Raw genomic sequence first — 17747 nt, 5'->3', positions numbered from 1 at the left:
CCAATCTTTCTTCTTCTTCTCGAGTCGGAATGGCAATCCATTATGGGATTACGATGGCAAGTCATGCATGCAATCAATTTCTCTACAATTTCACAACAATGTTATCTATCACTCAAATGTCAACAACTGGTATAATTAATGACAAACAAACACACAAAATGTCAGTTGTTTTGTTACAAGGATAGTAAGTAGTCTATGTGATAATTAGCTGATTGTGTTACAAGATTATGGTGTCATTTTCTGTCTGGTCGTTGTTGTTTTAATTTCATATAATACACTAGCGACCCGTCCTGGCGTCGCTCGGATAAAGACATAGAACTAATCCTTAGGAATCACACTATCTATACTATTATTATAAAGAGGTAAGCGTTTGTGAGTATGTATGTTTGAGGCGGGTAATCTCCGAAACTACCGAAGCGATTTCAAAAATTCTTTCACCTACAGTGAGATACATTATCCAAGATTGTTATAGGCTATATTTTATCTCAAAATTCCGACGGGAGCGAAGCCCTGGGCCACATCTAGTTGGTTATAATCGTACAAATATCCAATCGGTAGTTTTTGAGTTCATCGCGTTCATACAGACAGACCCGACCCGGTAGAACTTTGTTTCATAATATACTAGAGGCCCGCCTCGGCTTCGGAAGGGTGCACTATTATGCATGTTATATACATATAAACCTTCCTCTTGAGTCACTCTATTTATTAATAAAACATGAATCAAAATCCGTTGCATAGTTTTAAAGATCCAAGCAGACATAGGAACAGACAGCGGGAAGGGACTTTGTTTTACACTATGTAATTTATAAGGATAACAGGTATTTAATCGATATCTTCCTTACCATTTTCCACCATTGTGCGTCGGCGCTATATGTCTTCTCTCTCTATAAGACACTATTTGTTATACTCAAGTCCACTCCGTGGTCCAACTGCTTTTTAAACCCCTCTCACACAGTCCATCCATCTCTTTCTTGTTCTCCCTCTTCTTCTGTTAACCATCAAAACACATACAAAACATATATTCAAGCCGTGAATCTACGAGCGTGAATTTTTCAACATATAGTAAATGTCATGTTATTTGGTTTAAAACAGTAAGAAACTAGGTTTCTATTGTAAAATTTTCACCCCAGAATTTCAAAATTTCCATGGTGAAATTTTTTCAATGTGGTTTCATTTCTTCATACAAAGCCCCTTTAAGTTCTAACACTGTTACTGCTACTAAGCTTTGTGCGTTTTTGTCTCATTCTGTCAATATCCAATTTTATAAAGTGCGATAATGACAAAACATACTTTTAACTTTTTTTTGAATAACAGAATAATATTTGTTACTGATCCCTATATGTAAAACCTACAAAAAAGCATTAGTTATAAACATTGGAACCGATCTTTTGCCACAAGCATCATCTTACTTTTCTCAGTACTGCTGGCGACCTGACCGCTTCCTGCACAAACATACATACAATGGACAGCATTGTTTGTATTTTTATCTGTATACACACTCTCTGTACTACAAGCATAGAATTTTAAATATTAAGGCTTAATAGAAGTGCCATCTTTGCACTGGTTACCACACAGATCTCTGTGTGGACTTATACGTCCAGTATTTCACAATTTTGTTCCCAAATCAGTCAGTTAGAAGATAATTACGTATCTATGACCGTTGCTCCAAATTTGTACTAAATAGTATTACAACATTACATGATATTCGTCAATAAAATCTACGGGTTACATAAAACGGAACGCACGCACATACGGAGTCCCGTTTCGTTCCACGCAGCCGCTTGCCCGAGAAATCCATCAGCGCATGCCAGTCATGGTAGTTTTTCGCGGCTTTAATTGGTTGCTTAACAATTTTTATGAGCTAACGCGACCCAAAGACCCAATCAGAAGGCACATGATTACAGAAGAAAGTTTTCTTCATGGTGTTTGAAATTGGAACGAACACGTTTAAATTGCCGTTATTACTCAGTTGCTTAGATTTTTTTGTAAAAAATAAAAAACACAGATAAAGCTACATATTCGCAAATTTTGCTATTTACAGAGGAACAGGGAAGTTCCCATTGACCTAGAATGTTGAATGAGAACTTTCATACTATCAGAAAAAAATATGTATGAAACATAGATATAAGAACATTACATTAATGTTCCTATATCTGTGGTAAGAAACAATAATGGCAAGGCCTTCTGGCATGATAGGGACCAGCACTGTTTTAATGAGTTTCTTTCGGTATTTCTTCTTAGTAATCGTCGTTCTGAAATGTCAGTAGTTGTTACGTACGTAGGTCTAATTTCTGAATTGATTGATTTGATTGGATTTGAAATACGACAAATAATAAAAGATAATAAAATCGTCAGGTAGGTAAGTATCGTATTTCCACCATTTACTTATTTTTGGTAAAGCATATGTTTTAAAAGTAGATGATGGTCTTTAAATCCGCACACGAACTTACCGCACTCAAAACGTTTCATCCGTTATGAACTTGAAGATGCACAATACTTTTAGGCATTAAGATACTTAGGTATAAAATGCAAAGTTTGGAGGCAAAGTTATAACTCTATCTACTAGGAACTCATGACTCATAAGTTTGTTACTAAATACAAGAATAGGCCGGCTTCATTGACAACTGAATGGTCATACTTACATACTTACACACAACATCCACTCTTGCGCCACTCCTGCGCCATTCAATACGAACAATACCCAATTAGCTTCAGACCAGTGTACAGACAGACGGACATGAGCCCTGTTTCTGTAATTGCATACAGTGAAAGTTTGCACACATTTACTTAGAGAGTTAAAATTTGTATAATTATTTGTATATACGTTTTACTTAGGATAGAACTATAAACGCATATATCTTAAGCTTTTTCTTACGTACACGTATTTATTGATATACGTCAACGACATTCAAATAATAATTTAAATAATTGGTTAAGATATATAAAAACTCACGCAGCGTAGTCCTTACAGACTTCGTGGCATCACAACTCCGAATGTACTAGAGAACACGCAAGAATGAGTGAGATGTTTAAAAACACAAATCCACAACCCTCAAACAGACTAAGGGAACCATTTGCAGCGTGTGACTTCCGTCCTAGAATAAGACAACTCCACATCTTCCATGGACAACGGATGATGATAGAGATAAGCCAGCTAATAATAGGCTACAATAACATTCCGAAAGCGGATTGACGTCAAGCAAGTACCCGCTCCTAAAATCTCGGATAAATCTCTAAAATTGATAGATTTATCTTTAAAGCGGTTTTAGAGTTCGGGGCATCACAGCCGCAGTGAGAGAGAAACAGAGGCCAGCCCAGCAGACCTTTATTAGGGATTGGGGTACCTTTTGATCAGTTTTCTAATGTCAAGTTCAAAAGAAATGCACAGTTTACACTCGCTTATTGCGAAAATAGCCGCAAATTAAACTTAATTATGGCTAATTATATTCTTAACTATACGTTAAAATGTAATTAAGAGCCATTATTTAAGTCTCACATCACTTTTTCCCACAGATTAACTAAATGCCAGAATGACATTTTAACCTATGCGTCATGTGAATTAGTTAATGCGCATCGCATTTCTAAGATTAGCAATAATAAAAAGTACATTATCAAGAAAAGTACATTATCCAAGATTGCTAAAGGGTGTATTTTATCTCAAAATTCTCACGGTAGCGAAGCCCCGGGCAATATCTAGTATATAGATAAACATCCAAAACCTGGGCCAATCAGAAAAAGATCATTTTCCATCATGACCCGATCGGGGATCGAACCCGGGACCTCTCGGTTCAGAGGCAAGCACCACCACCACCACTGCGCACCGATGTCGAATTAAATGTGTAACATAAAATGTGCCGCTCACTTCCCTGAAATCTGTGCGAGAATATTCTATATTATAAGATATTTACAAAAATGTAATTTTTGACACTCGCTTTATTGTTGTCAGAGATAATAAGATCTGTCATTCAATGTTTGACAAAACCTACACATATATAAACATACTTCCATATCCTAAACTAATCCATACAAATATTATAAAGAGATACTATTTGTATTTTTGTTTGTAATCAGTAAACACAAAAATAATTGGACCAATTTTCATGGACAAAACGTTCAGGAGTAACATAGGCTAATTTTTTATGGTTTTACCCAAGCAAAGCCAGGTAGAGCTGCTAGATTTGTGTTAAATCAACTATTGTTAACTTCAAAACTACCTGGAGACAACTATGACAACAGTCTTCATATTGATTTATCCGAGTGAAAGTAGCCATTACCGCAGCTCACCGCAGAAGGAAAAGTTACTTTGCGGAACTTATTAATGTAGAAATTATTTATCTTATACTTGCATCATTCAACTTCTAAAATTTACAGTATGACGTCTTATCCTTCACGGGGCAGACAGGAGCTTATTGGTGAATGGGATTCTGCCGAAATTACTGTAGTTATTTGTAACTAGCTTTAGCCCGCGGCTTCGCCCGCCTAATTTTCCACCGGAACAGTTATTTTGCGGGATAAATGTACTTACCCTATGTCCTTCCCCATAATTCAAAACTATGTGTATGCAAAATTTCAATTACAAACAAACTTACTTTCGCATTTATAATATTAGTTAGGATTAGGGTACTAAGACAATATATAACAGTGGCGCCTCACCTATGAGAGGAATCTCCAGTTCATAGCCCATTCCCTTGATTGACTTTTGCTCCCAGACCAGCATGGAATCAAATTTTTATTTTTATTTTATTTTGGCGACATCTTACGAATGCGTTTTTAATTCTTTCCGTTGTTATAATCCAAGACATATATACAAACGTTATGAATCTAGGTATTTTAAATCAATAGGTAATGTGACTGTTGATTATATTCAACTTTAATGTTTGGTATTGACATTTTACGGTTTCTGAACATGAACGTTGATTTTAAATTTCTATACCTATTGTAAATAAAAGCTTGTAAAATACACACGAATCACGACAATAATTCAGTTTTCACCATCTTTCAAGGCGTAAAAGTCATGTCAGATACCTTTAGGCGACTTGAATACAATCTGACACCAGTGTTAGCAATAACACACTCGATATGATGATGATGATCTTTAAATGCTTGCCAAATAAGGCTCGAGTAAGTACTTAAATGCTGTGTTTTCACTCGATGTATCAAAGAACATTACGTAACACTTTCACATCATACAATACATATCCAATTAGTTTATGAGATATGAAAGCATGGCCCAGTACGTTCAATTAAGTACATAAGAAATGGGTAATGGTTCAAAAAAAGGGATTAAGTGGGTTTTTTCTTTGAATTTCGTCCACCTATCAACACTATAGTAACAGATTTTATTCAAGTAACCTCAATTTTATTTTGGTGGTTAATAAAGAAAACAGCTTAAAAATTTACTTTTCGGATGGAAAATTGTCGTTGTATCTTAATTTAAATCTTACTTAGTGTTACCCAAAGAAAAGCTAAAATTTATCTTTTACTATCTTCTTGTTCTTCTTCTTAGCGTTTCTTCTTCTTTTCTATCTTAGAAAATAAGTTTGAATAAATAAATAAACAACGGACAAGAATTGGAGGAGTTACGCAAGGGACTGGGATTGCCAATTGTCTTTGCCAACCAGCTATTTTAATTTATATTACGAATTATGCTCGTATAAATAAATTTAAATAGATATGTGCCATTTGATCGCTCCCGTTTATAACTTGGTACGTGTTCTAACATTTCGTCTACTCATTGCGAAGATAAAAGTCATTAAAAGTAATCTATTTTTTTTATTATACTGTATTGTTTATGATTAAGAAACCGAAAAATTGGTTTTATTAACCAATCTTTCGTTTCGATGTATAACTGCGCGCGGGTTTACGTTCGCATGGGAATTTCGAGATAAAAAGTATCCATGTGCTATTCTAGGTTGCTTTCTACCCGTATACCAAATTTCATCGAAATTCGTCCAGTAGAATTATCTCGTGATTGAGTGACTAACATCCTGACACCCATCCAAAGCTTCGGCTTTATCGTTATTTATTAAAATCCCATGCGTAGGTATACAAAAACAATAACAACGGAACAAATTTATATCTATGCCTCTTGCAAAATTTACCTATTTGGGTTTTTTATAATCCCTCCATTTTTTACTTAGTTCGATTATTTTAACATCTTCAATTATTTTAATTCTGTATTTAGTCAGAGCGAATCCATTTACATTTTGCAAAAAATTAAGAAACTACAAACACATCGAGCCTACGCTAATTGTTTGACTATATGCATTGCGTTCTGACGATCTTGACACACAAACATCCTTACCACATCCAATCTGACTGATGTGTTGTCAGTTTTTATAAATCACCGAGTTTCATCACAGACAGTTTCATGATGGAATTCTTCATCAACATGTTCGTCGTCCTTTGATCATCAACATCGTACCATTGATAGTCCATGATGGAACAACTGATGATTTTTTTCATGTCAAATGCTCCCTAATCACAAGAAACATTTATTATTCTTTGCATTATAACTCCACATATAAATCGCCTGAATACGTAGTCTGCTGAACATCTTCCAGGTAACCTAAAGCAGGTCATACCAGGTGGCAGCTCCTCTCACACTATTATCATAGTAATCAGCGACAGCCCCTATTATAATTACAACATTGGCGATAGAATTTGTAATGCACGTAATGTATGTGAATCTTCACACGTGCACCATTGTGTCAACGGACCTGATGACCCTAGGACATGGGATTTTGAACACGTGAAGAGGTTATACTCGTATTTGTGCGTCTAATGATCATAACGAGCCTAGCACAGATTGTAAAATAAGTTTTATATTCTTTGAAACTTCAATATTATAAACGATAAGGGAGTATGGCGTCGAGTTTCCACATGAGTTTGAACCTGCACACTGACAGTTTCACCACACCACTATGTAATAGCTCCACTTATTACATAAAATTCCTTATACTTACACACTTGAAAGCGTTAGGATAACATGCTCATTTGTAATACCCATAAACCATGGACAAGTTATGTAAATTCTGATTACACCCCGCAATACAATAATGGCATAACATGATGCAAGTTTTTTCTCATGTGTAAAATTCATAATAAGTAGATACTTATATCTTTTGTTTTAGATTCACGAGGAAAAGTTTTGAAATACACATGAATGAAGTTATTATGAGATCAAATGTGAGTCAAATCTTTTCTGGACAACAAATCGTGTAAATATGAATTGTCTTCTAGAATATGTTTTTATGTTTCATCTTGTCACAAGATCACAGGTAAATAATGAAAAAAAGAGAAACATATTTCTTATTTACACAATACAACTCACTATTGATGGTCGTACCCTCTTTTCCTGTGAGACAATCAGAATCGAGGATAAATAAAGAAGTAGGAATCTATTATAACATTATGTTGTTCATTACAGATGGCCCGCCGCACGCATACACTGGTCTGCCTGGTGGTGCTCCTCGCTGTGACGTCATCAGAGAAACTACAGTCAAGATGGTCCCGACAGATCAGCTCCTACACCGCAGACATCAGCGACTGGGTGCCCCTGCCAGGCCCTGTGCAAAGAGAACCACCAAAGCCCAAAATCAACACACCAATCAAGAGACAAGCCATAGCGGAGCCCAGAATACTCACGGAACCCTTCCCAGGCTTTGCCAGACCGACTGGCTTCGGTCAAGACACGTTCCCATCAAGAACTTACTTCAACTCCCCAGCTAACAAACAGTTGTATTTACAATCTGTTCCATCAGCCCCACAAAACTTCCTAAATGATCAAGGCTTCGGACAAAGCATCAGGTTTGGCCTGAGTCAGCCGAACTATCCACTGAATCAAGGTTTTGCTGCTCCACAATACACTTTCGAGAGTCCAGGAGTGAAAGCGAGGCCTATACAACCATCGAATCCTATCAAATTCGATACCTACCCGAAACAAAGTATTGCCCCTATTTCTCAAACAAAACCTTTTGTCAATCCAGTCGGAAAAATAAGGCCTGAGGAACCAAAATTCATAGACGATAGTAATTCTAAAAAGAAAGCGCAATCACTTCAGAAACTCAAATTTGAAGAAAAATATCCAAAAGCAGAACCGATTCCACCAAAACCTAAAGCCCAAAAAGAAGAAGTCCAATTACTGTATGTACCATTAGAGTCACTAAACAGAGGTCAGTTTAACTTCCGAGGCCCAATTGCAGCCCCTCAAATCGTCGGTACAGATCTATATTCTCAAGGACTTCCTAAAATAGAACCGTTAAAACAGCCGTTTACCTCTGACTTCCAAAGACCTCTGCCAAAACCAGTCGAGAACTTTGGATCTGGACAGGACTACTTCGGTTCCTTCATGGACTCCCTAAAGGACTACGACCAAGTTCCAAAATTCTCTACGGTAACTTCGCCATTCGCTACAGCACCCCCAACGACACCAAGACCAAAAAAATTGAAACCGCATCAACCACCGCTAGCCATCTTCCAAGAAGCGAAGAATAATGGCCAAGCCAAAGTAGGAGATGTCTTATTTACTTTGAAAAATGCTAATACTATCGCTGTTCTAGATACAGTAAATCCTTTGAATTCACCTAAAGTATTTATTGGACCGTCTTCTCTAACACCACCTGAGGGTTTTGTTAAGTTTGAATTACCATATTTGTCAAACATCGAGAACAGTGACAAAAAGCTGAGACAGTTACCTTTCTTTGTTGCACCACTAAGTTACAATACGCCTAATGGTTTTGCGAAGATCCCATTCCCGTCTCCACATGTTGGCTCTGTAGTTATAAACGGTTTAATAAGAGAAAATCCAAGTCAACCGTCATATCCAACCCCACCAGCATTTATGCCACCATCAGCAAATATCGCATACAAAGAGACAACACAAACCCAGAAACCTGTGACACCGAAACCTGTGACACCAAAACCAAGTTTCAACTATTATAGCACCTCATCACCAAAAACAAATGCTCCATTAAATCAACAATCTACTTATTATTCCTTTGAACCTCAAACGGTTACATCATTGAGCCCGCAAACTGGACGAGCACCCCTGAGTCCAAGTCCACAAAAAGGAAACTACTTCATATCTAACGTTAATGGTGATGTCTATAATCCTTCGCAATACGCTAACTTCAATCCACAGGAAGACTATAAAGACAAAGAACAGGTCAACCCATACACTGTTCCCAAACCAGAAACAACGACAACTTTAAGGACTACGACCACAACTACCACCCCTAAACCTTCTACATACTCAAGTCAACTGTTAGAAACTCATAACCCATATTCTATAAACCAAGCATTCCACTTCAGTACTCCATTGGATTATCATAATTACTTCGACGAATTCAAAGAAACCTATGCTCCACCGGGAGTGAACCTTGAAGTACCAAAGCCAACCTCAACAGTTCCTAAACCTACTCCTACACCTACGAAACAACAAGAAATAGAAACAGAGAGACCAAGACAACAAACATCGCCTAACTACGCACAAAATTACTCACCGGAAATCCAGTATCACACTGAAGTCACAGGAGCGCAATATCCTGTGTATAACACTAATGATTACCCAAGCAAAACTGAAACAAACTCGGTACCGAGCCAGTACCAACAGACAACTAAATCATTAAGTACAGAAAATTATAATGATAACATTCAACCACAAGCAAACTATGACAATCTTACAGAAACGATTATTAATAAAATAACAGGACCTTCTTCCGATATAGACAACTCAAACCTTTACGAACAATATGACACGAACTACTCTTCTAATGAACGCACTAGTTCTACAACAGCGACTAGTACTACCACCACAACCACGACCAGGAGAAGTCCGATTAGAAGTCGAGGTAGACCTAGATATACAACAGCTAAGCCTGACTCCAACGAATCGACAACCAAAACTACATATACTCGCAAGCCATTGAGAGACCGTCGTCCACTACCTTCAAGATCTAGATACGAACCGAATAAAATATCTACTGATAAAACAACTAAAAAATCCGTTGATTCCAATGAAAGTACCACTAAGACTTCTAGAACTAGGACGAGAGGACGAGTCCAGTACAAGCCTTCGGATAATGATGAATATTACGATAAAAGAAACAAAGGCAATAGCAAGGAAGAGGATCTAGCTTATCAACGTGATATTCTACACCAGAATTATCCAGTAACTCTAATGGAAAGGACAAGTACGGTTGATATAGAAGCAATTACTGAACCTTCGCCAAGAATATCTTCCACAAAAACTTTGGAAACTGCAATTTCTTATGACACCTTTGATACTGAAAACGCATATGCTCATGAATCTGCAGCAATAAGCCATTTAGGTAATTCAAATCTTAAAGACGATATACCTACTTACACATCAAGGGTAGAAACACAATATGAAGACATAGCTATTCCAAAATATTCTACTAGAAATGAAGAATATTATTCATCAAAAAATAGTGCTGTACCAACACAATCTTTAGCGACTCATGAAGAATCAATGGAGAAACAGGAAGATTTCCCAAGGCACACAACACCTGTTCAGAGAATTGAAAAACCTAGTGTTTCTTCATATGCAACTGAATCATTTAGTATCAATACTGAACAGCCTAACTATTCAATAAACAATGAACAAAATTCTAAGAAAGATGTTACTACTAGTCAAGACACAGATGTCCCTAAAGTAGAAAGTCATGAAAGTACCATTGATGAACAGCCCGAAGAAAATGTTGTTCAAACTACACCATCTTATAATCGTGTTCGGGTTCGGCCTGGCGTCATCAGACAATACCATCAAGCTTCATCTACAGACAGTTCAAGAACCAAAACTGATAGAAGGCGACCAGTTCAAGCTATAACTTACAGGCCAGCATTTGACAAGCGCCGAACTACTATGAGGATCGATGAAATAGAGGCAGACTTAAAGACTAAACAAGTGCATTCTCGACCTGAAGTTCAGGATTACAGGCATCCAGTATACAAACCAGAACCTAGCATTGAAGGTTCTACTGCATCGACACTAATAGAAACAACAAAACGTGGTCAATTTAGACGCCGTAGACCTACATATACAACCACATCAACAGAAGCTGTAAGCACTAAGAAAATTTATGAAGTTAAAAATCGATTCAGAGGACGCCGTCCTACCACTGAGAAGCCTAGTAACGAAAAATTAGATGTCCAGGGTGAATCAACATCAACGACCGTAAGAAATACACCTTACAGCAGATATAACCACAGACCTAGACTATCAGAAAGATATAATAAAAAACCTGAGCCAGAGGGTCAAGATTCAGAAGACCAAGAATCAAACTATTCTATAAATAGGCCAAAGTATGTAGCTCCAGAAAGTGATCAATGGTCCCCGAAAATTACTTCTGAATCTTTCAAACCTTTTAATCCCAACGATATTTTAGATGATAGTAAATCAGCAACAACCGAGCGAAGATCTGATAAAATAGAAGACAGAGGAGAATTAGATATCATCACAGCAAGAAATGATTACGATGATATTCTTATTTCAGTTACACCAGCAACAAACAATAGGGGCGTGAAAAAGATGCCCGATATCCCTCCTACTTTAGAAGCTTTAGTAGAACAAAGCAAAACCACAAACAGCGATTCCACTGACAATATGTCTACTTTTGAAACCATGTTAGAAGAAGTAATGAAGAGTTTAGAGGAACAAGATAAAGACGAATACACGTCCAATGTCATGAAACACAAAGGAGGAGAAATCGGTGAAATACCTCCTGAGAAAATAATTACATCTGGTGACGACTATGCAGCGAAATCCACGACACCATTGCAACTAGAGGCGACTACAATTGAACCTACCGCAGAAGTTGCAGATGACTCTAAAATAATTGAGGTAATAAAGAATTTCTTACCATAAACTTAGTGCCTATTGACATATACTTGTAAATTATAATCCATATATTTATTTCAACTTCACTTTAAGTAGTTTTGATTTCAACTTAATCAGTAATCGGAGATCGATAAAATATGAATAAAAACGTAACTGTTTTTTATTTCATTTTCAGGAACAACAACAGCAGAAAGGTCACACAAACCGTCGCCGCGGCTTTTGGAAGAAAGTCAAAGTTCGCCCGGTGAACACGGAGTCAATAGAAGTTGCTGAATCTCAGTATTACTCAAATACTGTCAATCGACTCGGAGAATCTGTTAAAAACGTAATACATGACAAATCTGAAAAACAGGACAAACCTAGGGTAACCACATATAAACCAAACTTCCAATTTATCCAAAATAACTATGATTCTGAGGATTTAACTTCACCAGATACTGACGAAATTCTTGACATGGATATTACTAAATTGCCAAAGAACCCGCATTCAGAAACGACTCCAAATGAAGAACAACAAAAGAAAACCACACCGATAATTGACGAAGTTACAACAGTAAAACTAGCGAGCTTAGGCGAGGAAGATCTCGGAACTGGCTCACCTGATCCTACTTCGATTGACAACATGTACTACAGCTCACCGACTGAACCAACAGCAAGTGAAGGAGTGTTCGGAATGTTACAAAAAGCAGATAGTTTCAGTTTAATGGACTATCTCTTTGGTACGACATCGAGTGAAGGTATCAGTCAAACAGATAGTAAAAATAAAACGGTCAGCAATGAATCGAAAAAGACAACAGTTATTGACAATATTGACGTTACAACAGAACAGCCAAAACCCAAGATTGTCACTACTGAATCTTCATATATTCCAGAAGAAATTACTACCGTACCTTTAGAAGAGAACAACACTGATGGTGCTATTGAATTTGAAGATATTAAAAAAATATTTGAAGAAAAACCTAAAGAAATAGTAACAGAAACACCAGCTGCCAAAGTCACTTCAGAATCAAGTTTTATGAACCCATCTAATGTTGTCAGCACGTCTATGTCTACAGAAGTATCACACGAAACCGAAATATGCTTTAGAGGAAAGTGCATCAAAACTAGCAAAGATATTTTATAAAATAAAAATGGTGCTATTTAAAGACTTGTGTTCAAAGTGAAAGACATTAGAATAATGTGGAAAATACGACTTTCAAATATTGTAAAACTTCAATATTTGAGTCATTGTAATGTGTAGGTTGTTTATTTTAATTATTGGTGAAATTTTGTAAATAGCAAAATATTACGCTCTTTACTTGATTCCACCTATCATTACTAACTTTAATTAATAATTAATCTCTTCAATACCAGCTTTTAGTAATGTGGCCACAACTAGAAGTTACACAATGTATTATAAAATAATGTAGGCTTAAGAATCACGTTAGTTTTTTGTACTTTTTGTAATATAGATATTTCGACTGAACAAATATTTTTTGATATCCTAGTTAGATTTCTACTTAACTTCTTATTTATTTATTTCTGTTTACTTAATTATTTTACAATTTATATTTTTATACAAATATGCACCTTAGGGCATTTTCTTGAGTAGCTAACGATTATGATCTTATTAAACTTTAAATTAATACACTGTTATACTCGTATGTATCGTTCAATGATATACACTATTCCCCACCCAAAGTAAATGTAATTTATGTTGAAAAAAATACACAAATAACTGCCTTTTATGGAAATTACTTTATGGTTGTACATTAGTTTAGCATCCGAGTGTATTTTTTATCATACAGAATAAAAATATTAAAATTAAGCCCTTATTTTCTTTACCCGACTTTATATACTCCTTATTCACTAATAAAGAGTATTTATTCTTTATTATACAATACCGGGCACACGGTGAGGGACAAAATATATAACTACTCTGTCCTGTTTTTCTCGTATATTTCTAATACACATTTCTCTTTCATATATTAGCGAAATGAAAGATATAACGAAGCCCTTGTCCTTCTTTAATGTAATGTTTTTATAATTCAGTGTTGTCCTTAATGATGGAACTCGGAGCTCCTATATATTCACTACAATGCCATGGTCTTTTGCTTGTATGTGTCATGAAATGTCAATGTCAACAACATACGTGATGAAATCACGTATGTCTGTCAACGTCGCCGGGTGGCACCGTTTTGCCGTGAGAAAAAAAGAAACTAAAGAGGTTATATTTAGAGCTCCTCCGGTCAGCGTTTTTTTATAATCAATAAATATTCTAATAAAGCCTACATTACTTAAAATGGATGTGGAAATCAAGATAAAGGAAGATATGAAATCGCTTGGCTGCGAATCTGACATGAAGATTTCGCTCGCTTACCAACTTTACATCCATCTGGTTGACGAAAAATTAATGTACGACACTGAATATTGTTATAACAAGGATGTGGACACATTATACGTCGTTGCGAGACCGAGGAAGAATGAAAAACTCAACATTTACGTACCTATTCGTACTTACGATGATATAAGTTTGGATTTCATCAATACAATGCAAGAAAATTTGTGTACAGTTGAGTCAGGACCGTCAATCAATTTGGCTTTTATTGAAGGTGATTCCACCATAGTAATCTATTCTTTTACTAAAGGACTTGTTGAAAGGCCATCAGCAGAGAAGATTAGTGAGAATCGTAAAAAGGAAGAACGGAGAAGTTTTATCAACAGTGAGTTGGTGAGGCATAGGAGTGAGATATTGCATGATGCATTGAATGGAGGAGTAATAGATGATGACGACTGCCTTGTCCTGGATTGAAGGGGTTTCAGAAAATTCGTGTGATTTTTTAATGCATCAGCCATAAATTAAGATGGTTATATTATGTGTCTTATGGAAACTAAAGATGGCAACATTAAAAGTATATAAATAAAGTATTGATAACTGGCACATAAAACCACAATGTAAAAGTAAAAGAAATATGTAAGTTTGGATCGTAATACAATAAGGCATAGAAGATAAATAAGATGTTATGGGAAATGGCTTATAAAAAAAAATCTTTAAAAAATATTTTTAAAAGTGCTTAGCAGTCCCATGTGTGCCAAAGAATATGGCTTCAAAATATGACTAGAGCAGGTGAACTGATTGAATCCAACATGATAATAAACCTAGATATAGAAATGACATATTCTTTTAATAATAAACAGTAGATTAATTATTAACAGTAATAGCACAGGGCAGTAGTGTCCTCAAATTTACAAAATGATTAAAAGACAGAATGCAGACTTGAATATTTGATATCCACAATGTAATATAAATAAATGTATAAATGGTACCATACCTGTGATGGGGAAGAAATCATATTGACAAAGTCTTTTCTACTTGGTGGCGTTAGAGGCAAGCCTACATAGCACTGGCTTGATGTTGTCAAGGATGTTATGGATACCTACCATAAGTTTGATAACTAAAACTGCCCAAGACTATGAAATGTGGAGAAGTACTTCAACTCTATGGCTAATGAGAGGTGGAGATGTTAGAAAGCCAAACAAAGAAGACTGTGCAAAGTGTAGTACAGCGGAGAAGAAACAGTATACAAGCACATCCTGAGCTTTGTAGCTGAGAAACTCAGAAAGTGTTTACGAATGGAGGAATGATATTAAAAAGTGAATAGTGATGACTGTATGTTCTTAAGTTTAATTAGAACAAGCAGTGAATTGTTTCACTTTGTACTACTCCCTCATCTTATCAGTTTGATTAATCACCACTGTTTGACAAAAATGTACTAATTTTCTTTCACTTGTGTAATTAAAGACATATTTTCTTATGAGATAGTAATGTTAAATAGTCACTCACTTGGCTTGCTCTAATATACCTAAAAATGTATGTTCTTATTATTTGCCAATGTTAAAAACTAAAGGGCTGGAAATTTTGTAAAATATTTGGAATAAACATTTAATTAATATACCTTACTGCTTTTTAGTTTTACAGACTCCTCATAATTCTACTATATGTACATATAAAACTAAACAATTGAATCCAATTGAATCGTACAAAGCAACAACTGCAAGTGATATCAGTTAGTATTTTAATTATTAGTGGTGATTATGATGATGTACAGACAGGCTTAGTTTTTTGGGTTAGTGATCTAAACTAAGTAGGTAGGTACTTCCTTTCCTAATGTCTAGGCTAAATGGTCTGTGGTCTAGTTAGTTTATTAGATTTCAACTCTTAAGGAATTCACACTACGTTATTTTCGAGAGAAAACTTTATATCTACATAAGAGTTTGAATAAATAGATAGAAATACATATGTAAATAATAAATAACTTCTTTTTTCTATCGTTCTTTTTTTTATACCTACAATCGTACAGACCTAAACATACATCCACAGAATTTATAACATTACCAAATTTCACTAAGAAATAGTTTCACAAAGATATACCTACCTAGATCACTACGTTCGTCCGGGCGGGACTGGATTTGATTTCATTAGAAATAGATTTGTAAAAATACAAAAAACTAGTGTAGTGACAAAGATAAACCCATACATTCATAAAAAAGTTAAAACCGTGGAATTAGTAGTTACCTACTCCGTACTTACTAAATCCAAGGTTTAAACATACTCAACAAAGCTAATATGTTTTGTCTATTTCTGTTAATTTCTAATATTATGAATTTCGATAGTGACAAAACATATGTTAGCATAGAGTATGTATTTTAGCAATTAGTATACTGTAATATGTTTTAACTTTTTTTAAGGAAAGTTAATGATTTGAAGTGGACAATCGTTAAATGTGTAAAATGAGTTAAATGATTTGGTTGCTTATTATTCTCTTACCAAAAATTTTATTTCCATTCCATAACATAAATTCATTCATACATATAATGCACTAAGGTACAAGCATATTTTTTTCTTTTATCTATTGTTAGGTATCAGATTTTAATTTCGCATGCACAGTAGCTTACCGAGCTTAAAATCGTAGGTACGTATTTTTAATAGGTACCTATTATTTAACAATTAATGCCGCGGGGTGCAACTAGTAAAATATAAAATACGAAACCAAAGTTTTTCCGTAAATGGTAAAGGTCCTAAAATTTTAAATTTTATAATACTTCGTATCGATCAAGAATCGATATCCTCACAAAGGTGAAGCCTCAGGTACTACCTATTAGCTAGTACCTATTAGTTTTAATTATTATGTACCTACAAAGAAAAAGATCGTAAGTATACAAGTTTTTGCTAATCAATTTTTCATAATAATTCGTGTCGATTACTATGATCGATTTTAATAATCTACATGGACAACACTAACGTATTGAAAGAACTTTTGGAAGTTTCGTTCGTTGAGTGAGTGAGACGAAACAAAATTACGAAAAAAACGAACTGCAAGTACATAGAGCTTTGATTTGAAACAAATGTTTGTTTTCTTTACATTTTATTATATTTGTTTTAAAAAGTGTTTATTTATTGTTTGTGAAAAAGTTTTCTAATGACTTTTGGTTTTGTTGGTGAAAATCTCATTTTGTGCTACCAAGGTGCTAAGTACCTATTTGTTGCAAAAACCTAAAAAGCTTTACGTCATGATTTTGTTGATTTTTAAAATCGTACTTATTGTAGGTATAAAAGGGTAAGTGGTGACTATTTGCATTAATGATTCTTATTTATTATTTTATACTGACTTGTTGTTTTGTGGCCGAAAGAATGATATAATTGAAAAATAATGTTGTTATGTAGGTTGATAAGTACCTATTCACCAAGTAAAGAATGAAAGAAAGAAATCATTTATTCGGCAAACACATAAAATTCAAACATTAACATTTAAAGTACAAAAGAGCATCTAATATAGATCGAATACAATATGTCAACCGAAATGGCGACCAGCTCAGCATGGTGCCATGGTATCGAGCCAAGGCGATT

At 35.2% G+C, this 17747-nt stretch overlaps 2 protein-coding genes across 3 annotated transcripts in view; both read left to right on the top strand.

Annotated features, from left to right (window-relative positions):
* Positions 1-15794, top strand: part of LOC128680735 (uncharacterized protein) — a 44992-nt gene extending 29198 nt beyond the window's left edge. For both annotated transcript variants that reach the window (XM_053764088.2, XM_053764090.2), the window contains 2 exons: positions 7430-11863; positions 12036-15794. In XM_053764088.2, coding sequence (XP_053620063.1) covers positions 7430-11863; positions 12036-12983 — 5382 coding nt within the window. In that variant the 3' untranslated portion in view covers positions 12984-15794. The remainder of the gene's footprint in view (positions 1-7429; positions 11864-12035) is intronic.
* LOC128680736 (uncharacterized) lies at positions 14142-15794 on the top strand. The gene has a single exon (XM_053764091.2). It carries the CDS (start codon positions 14142-14144, stop codon positions 14649-14651), a length of 510 nt encoding a protein of 169 aa, XP_053620066.1. The 3' UTR covers positions 14652-15794.
* Positions 15795-17747: the final 1953 nt, after the last annotated feature.

The sequence above is a fragment of the Plodia interpunctella genome, chromosome 25 (genome assembly GCF_027563975.2).
Source record: "Plodia interpunctella isolate USDA-ARS_2022_Savannah chromosome 25, ilPloInte3.2, whole genome shotgun sequence".
Lineage (NCBI taxonomy): Eukaryota > Metazoa > Arthropoda > Insecta > Lepidoptera > Pyralidae > Plodia > Plodia interpunctella.
This window is presented reverse-complemented; position numbering and strand designations above follow the sequence as displayed.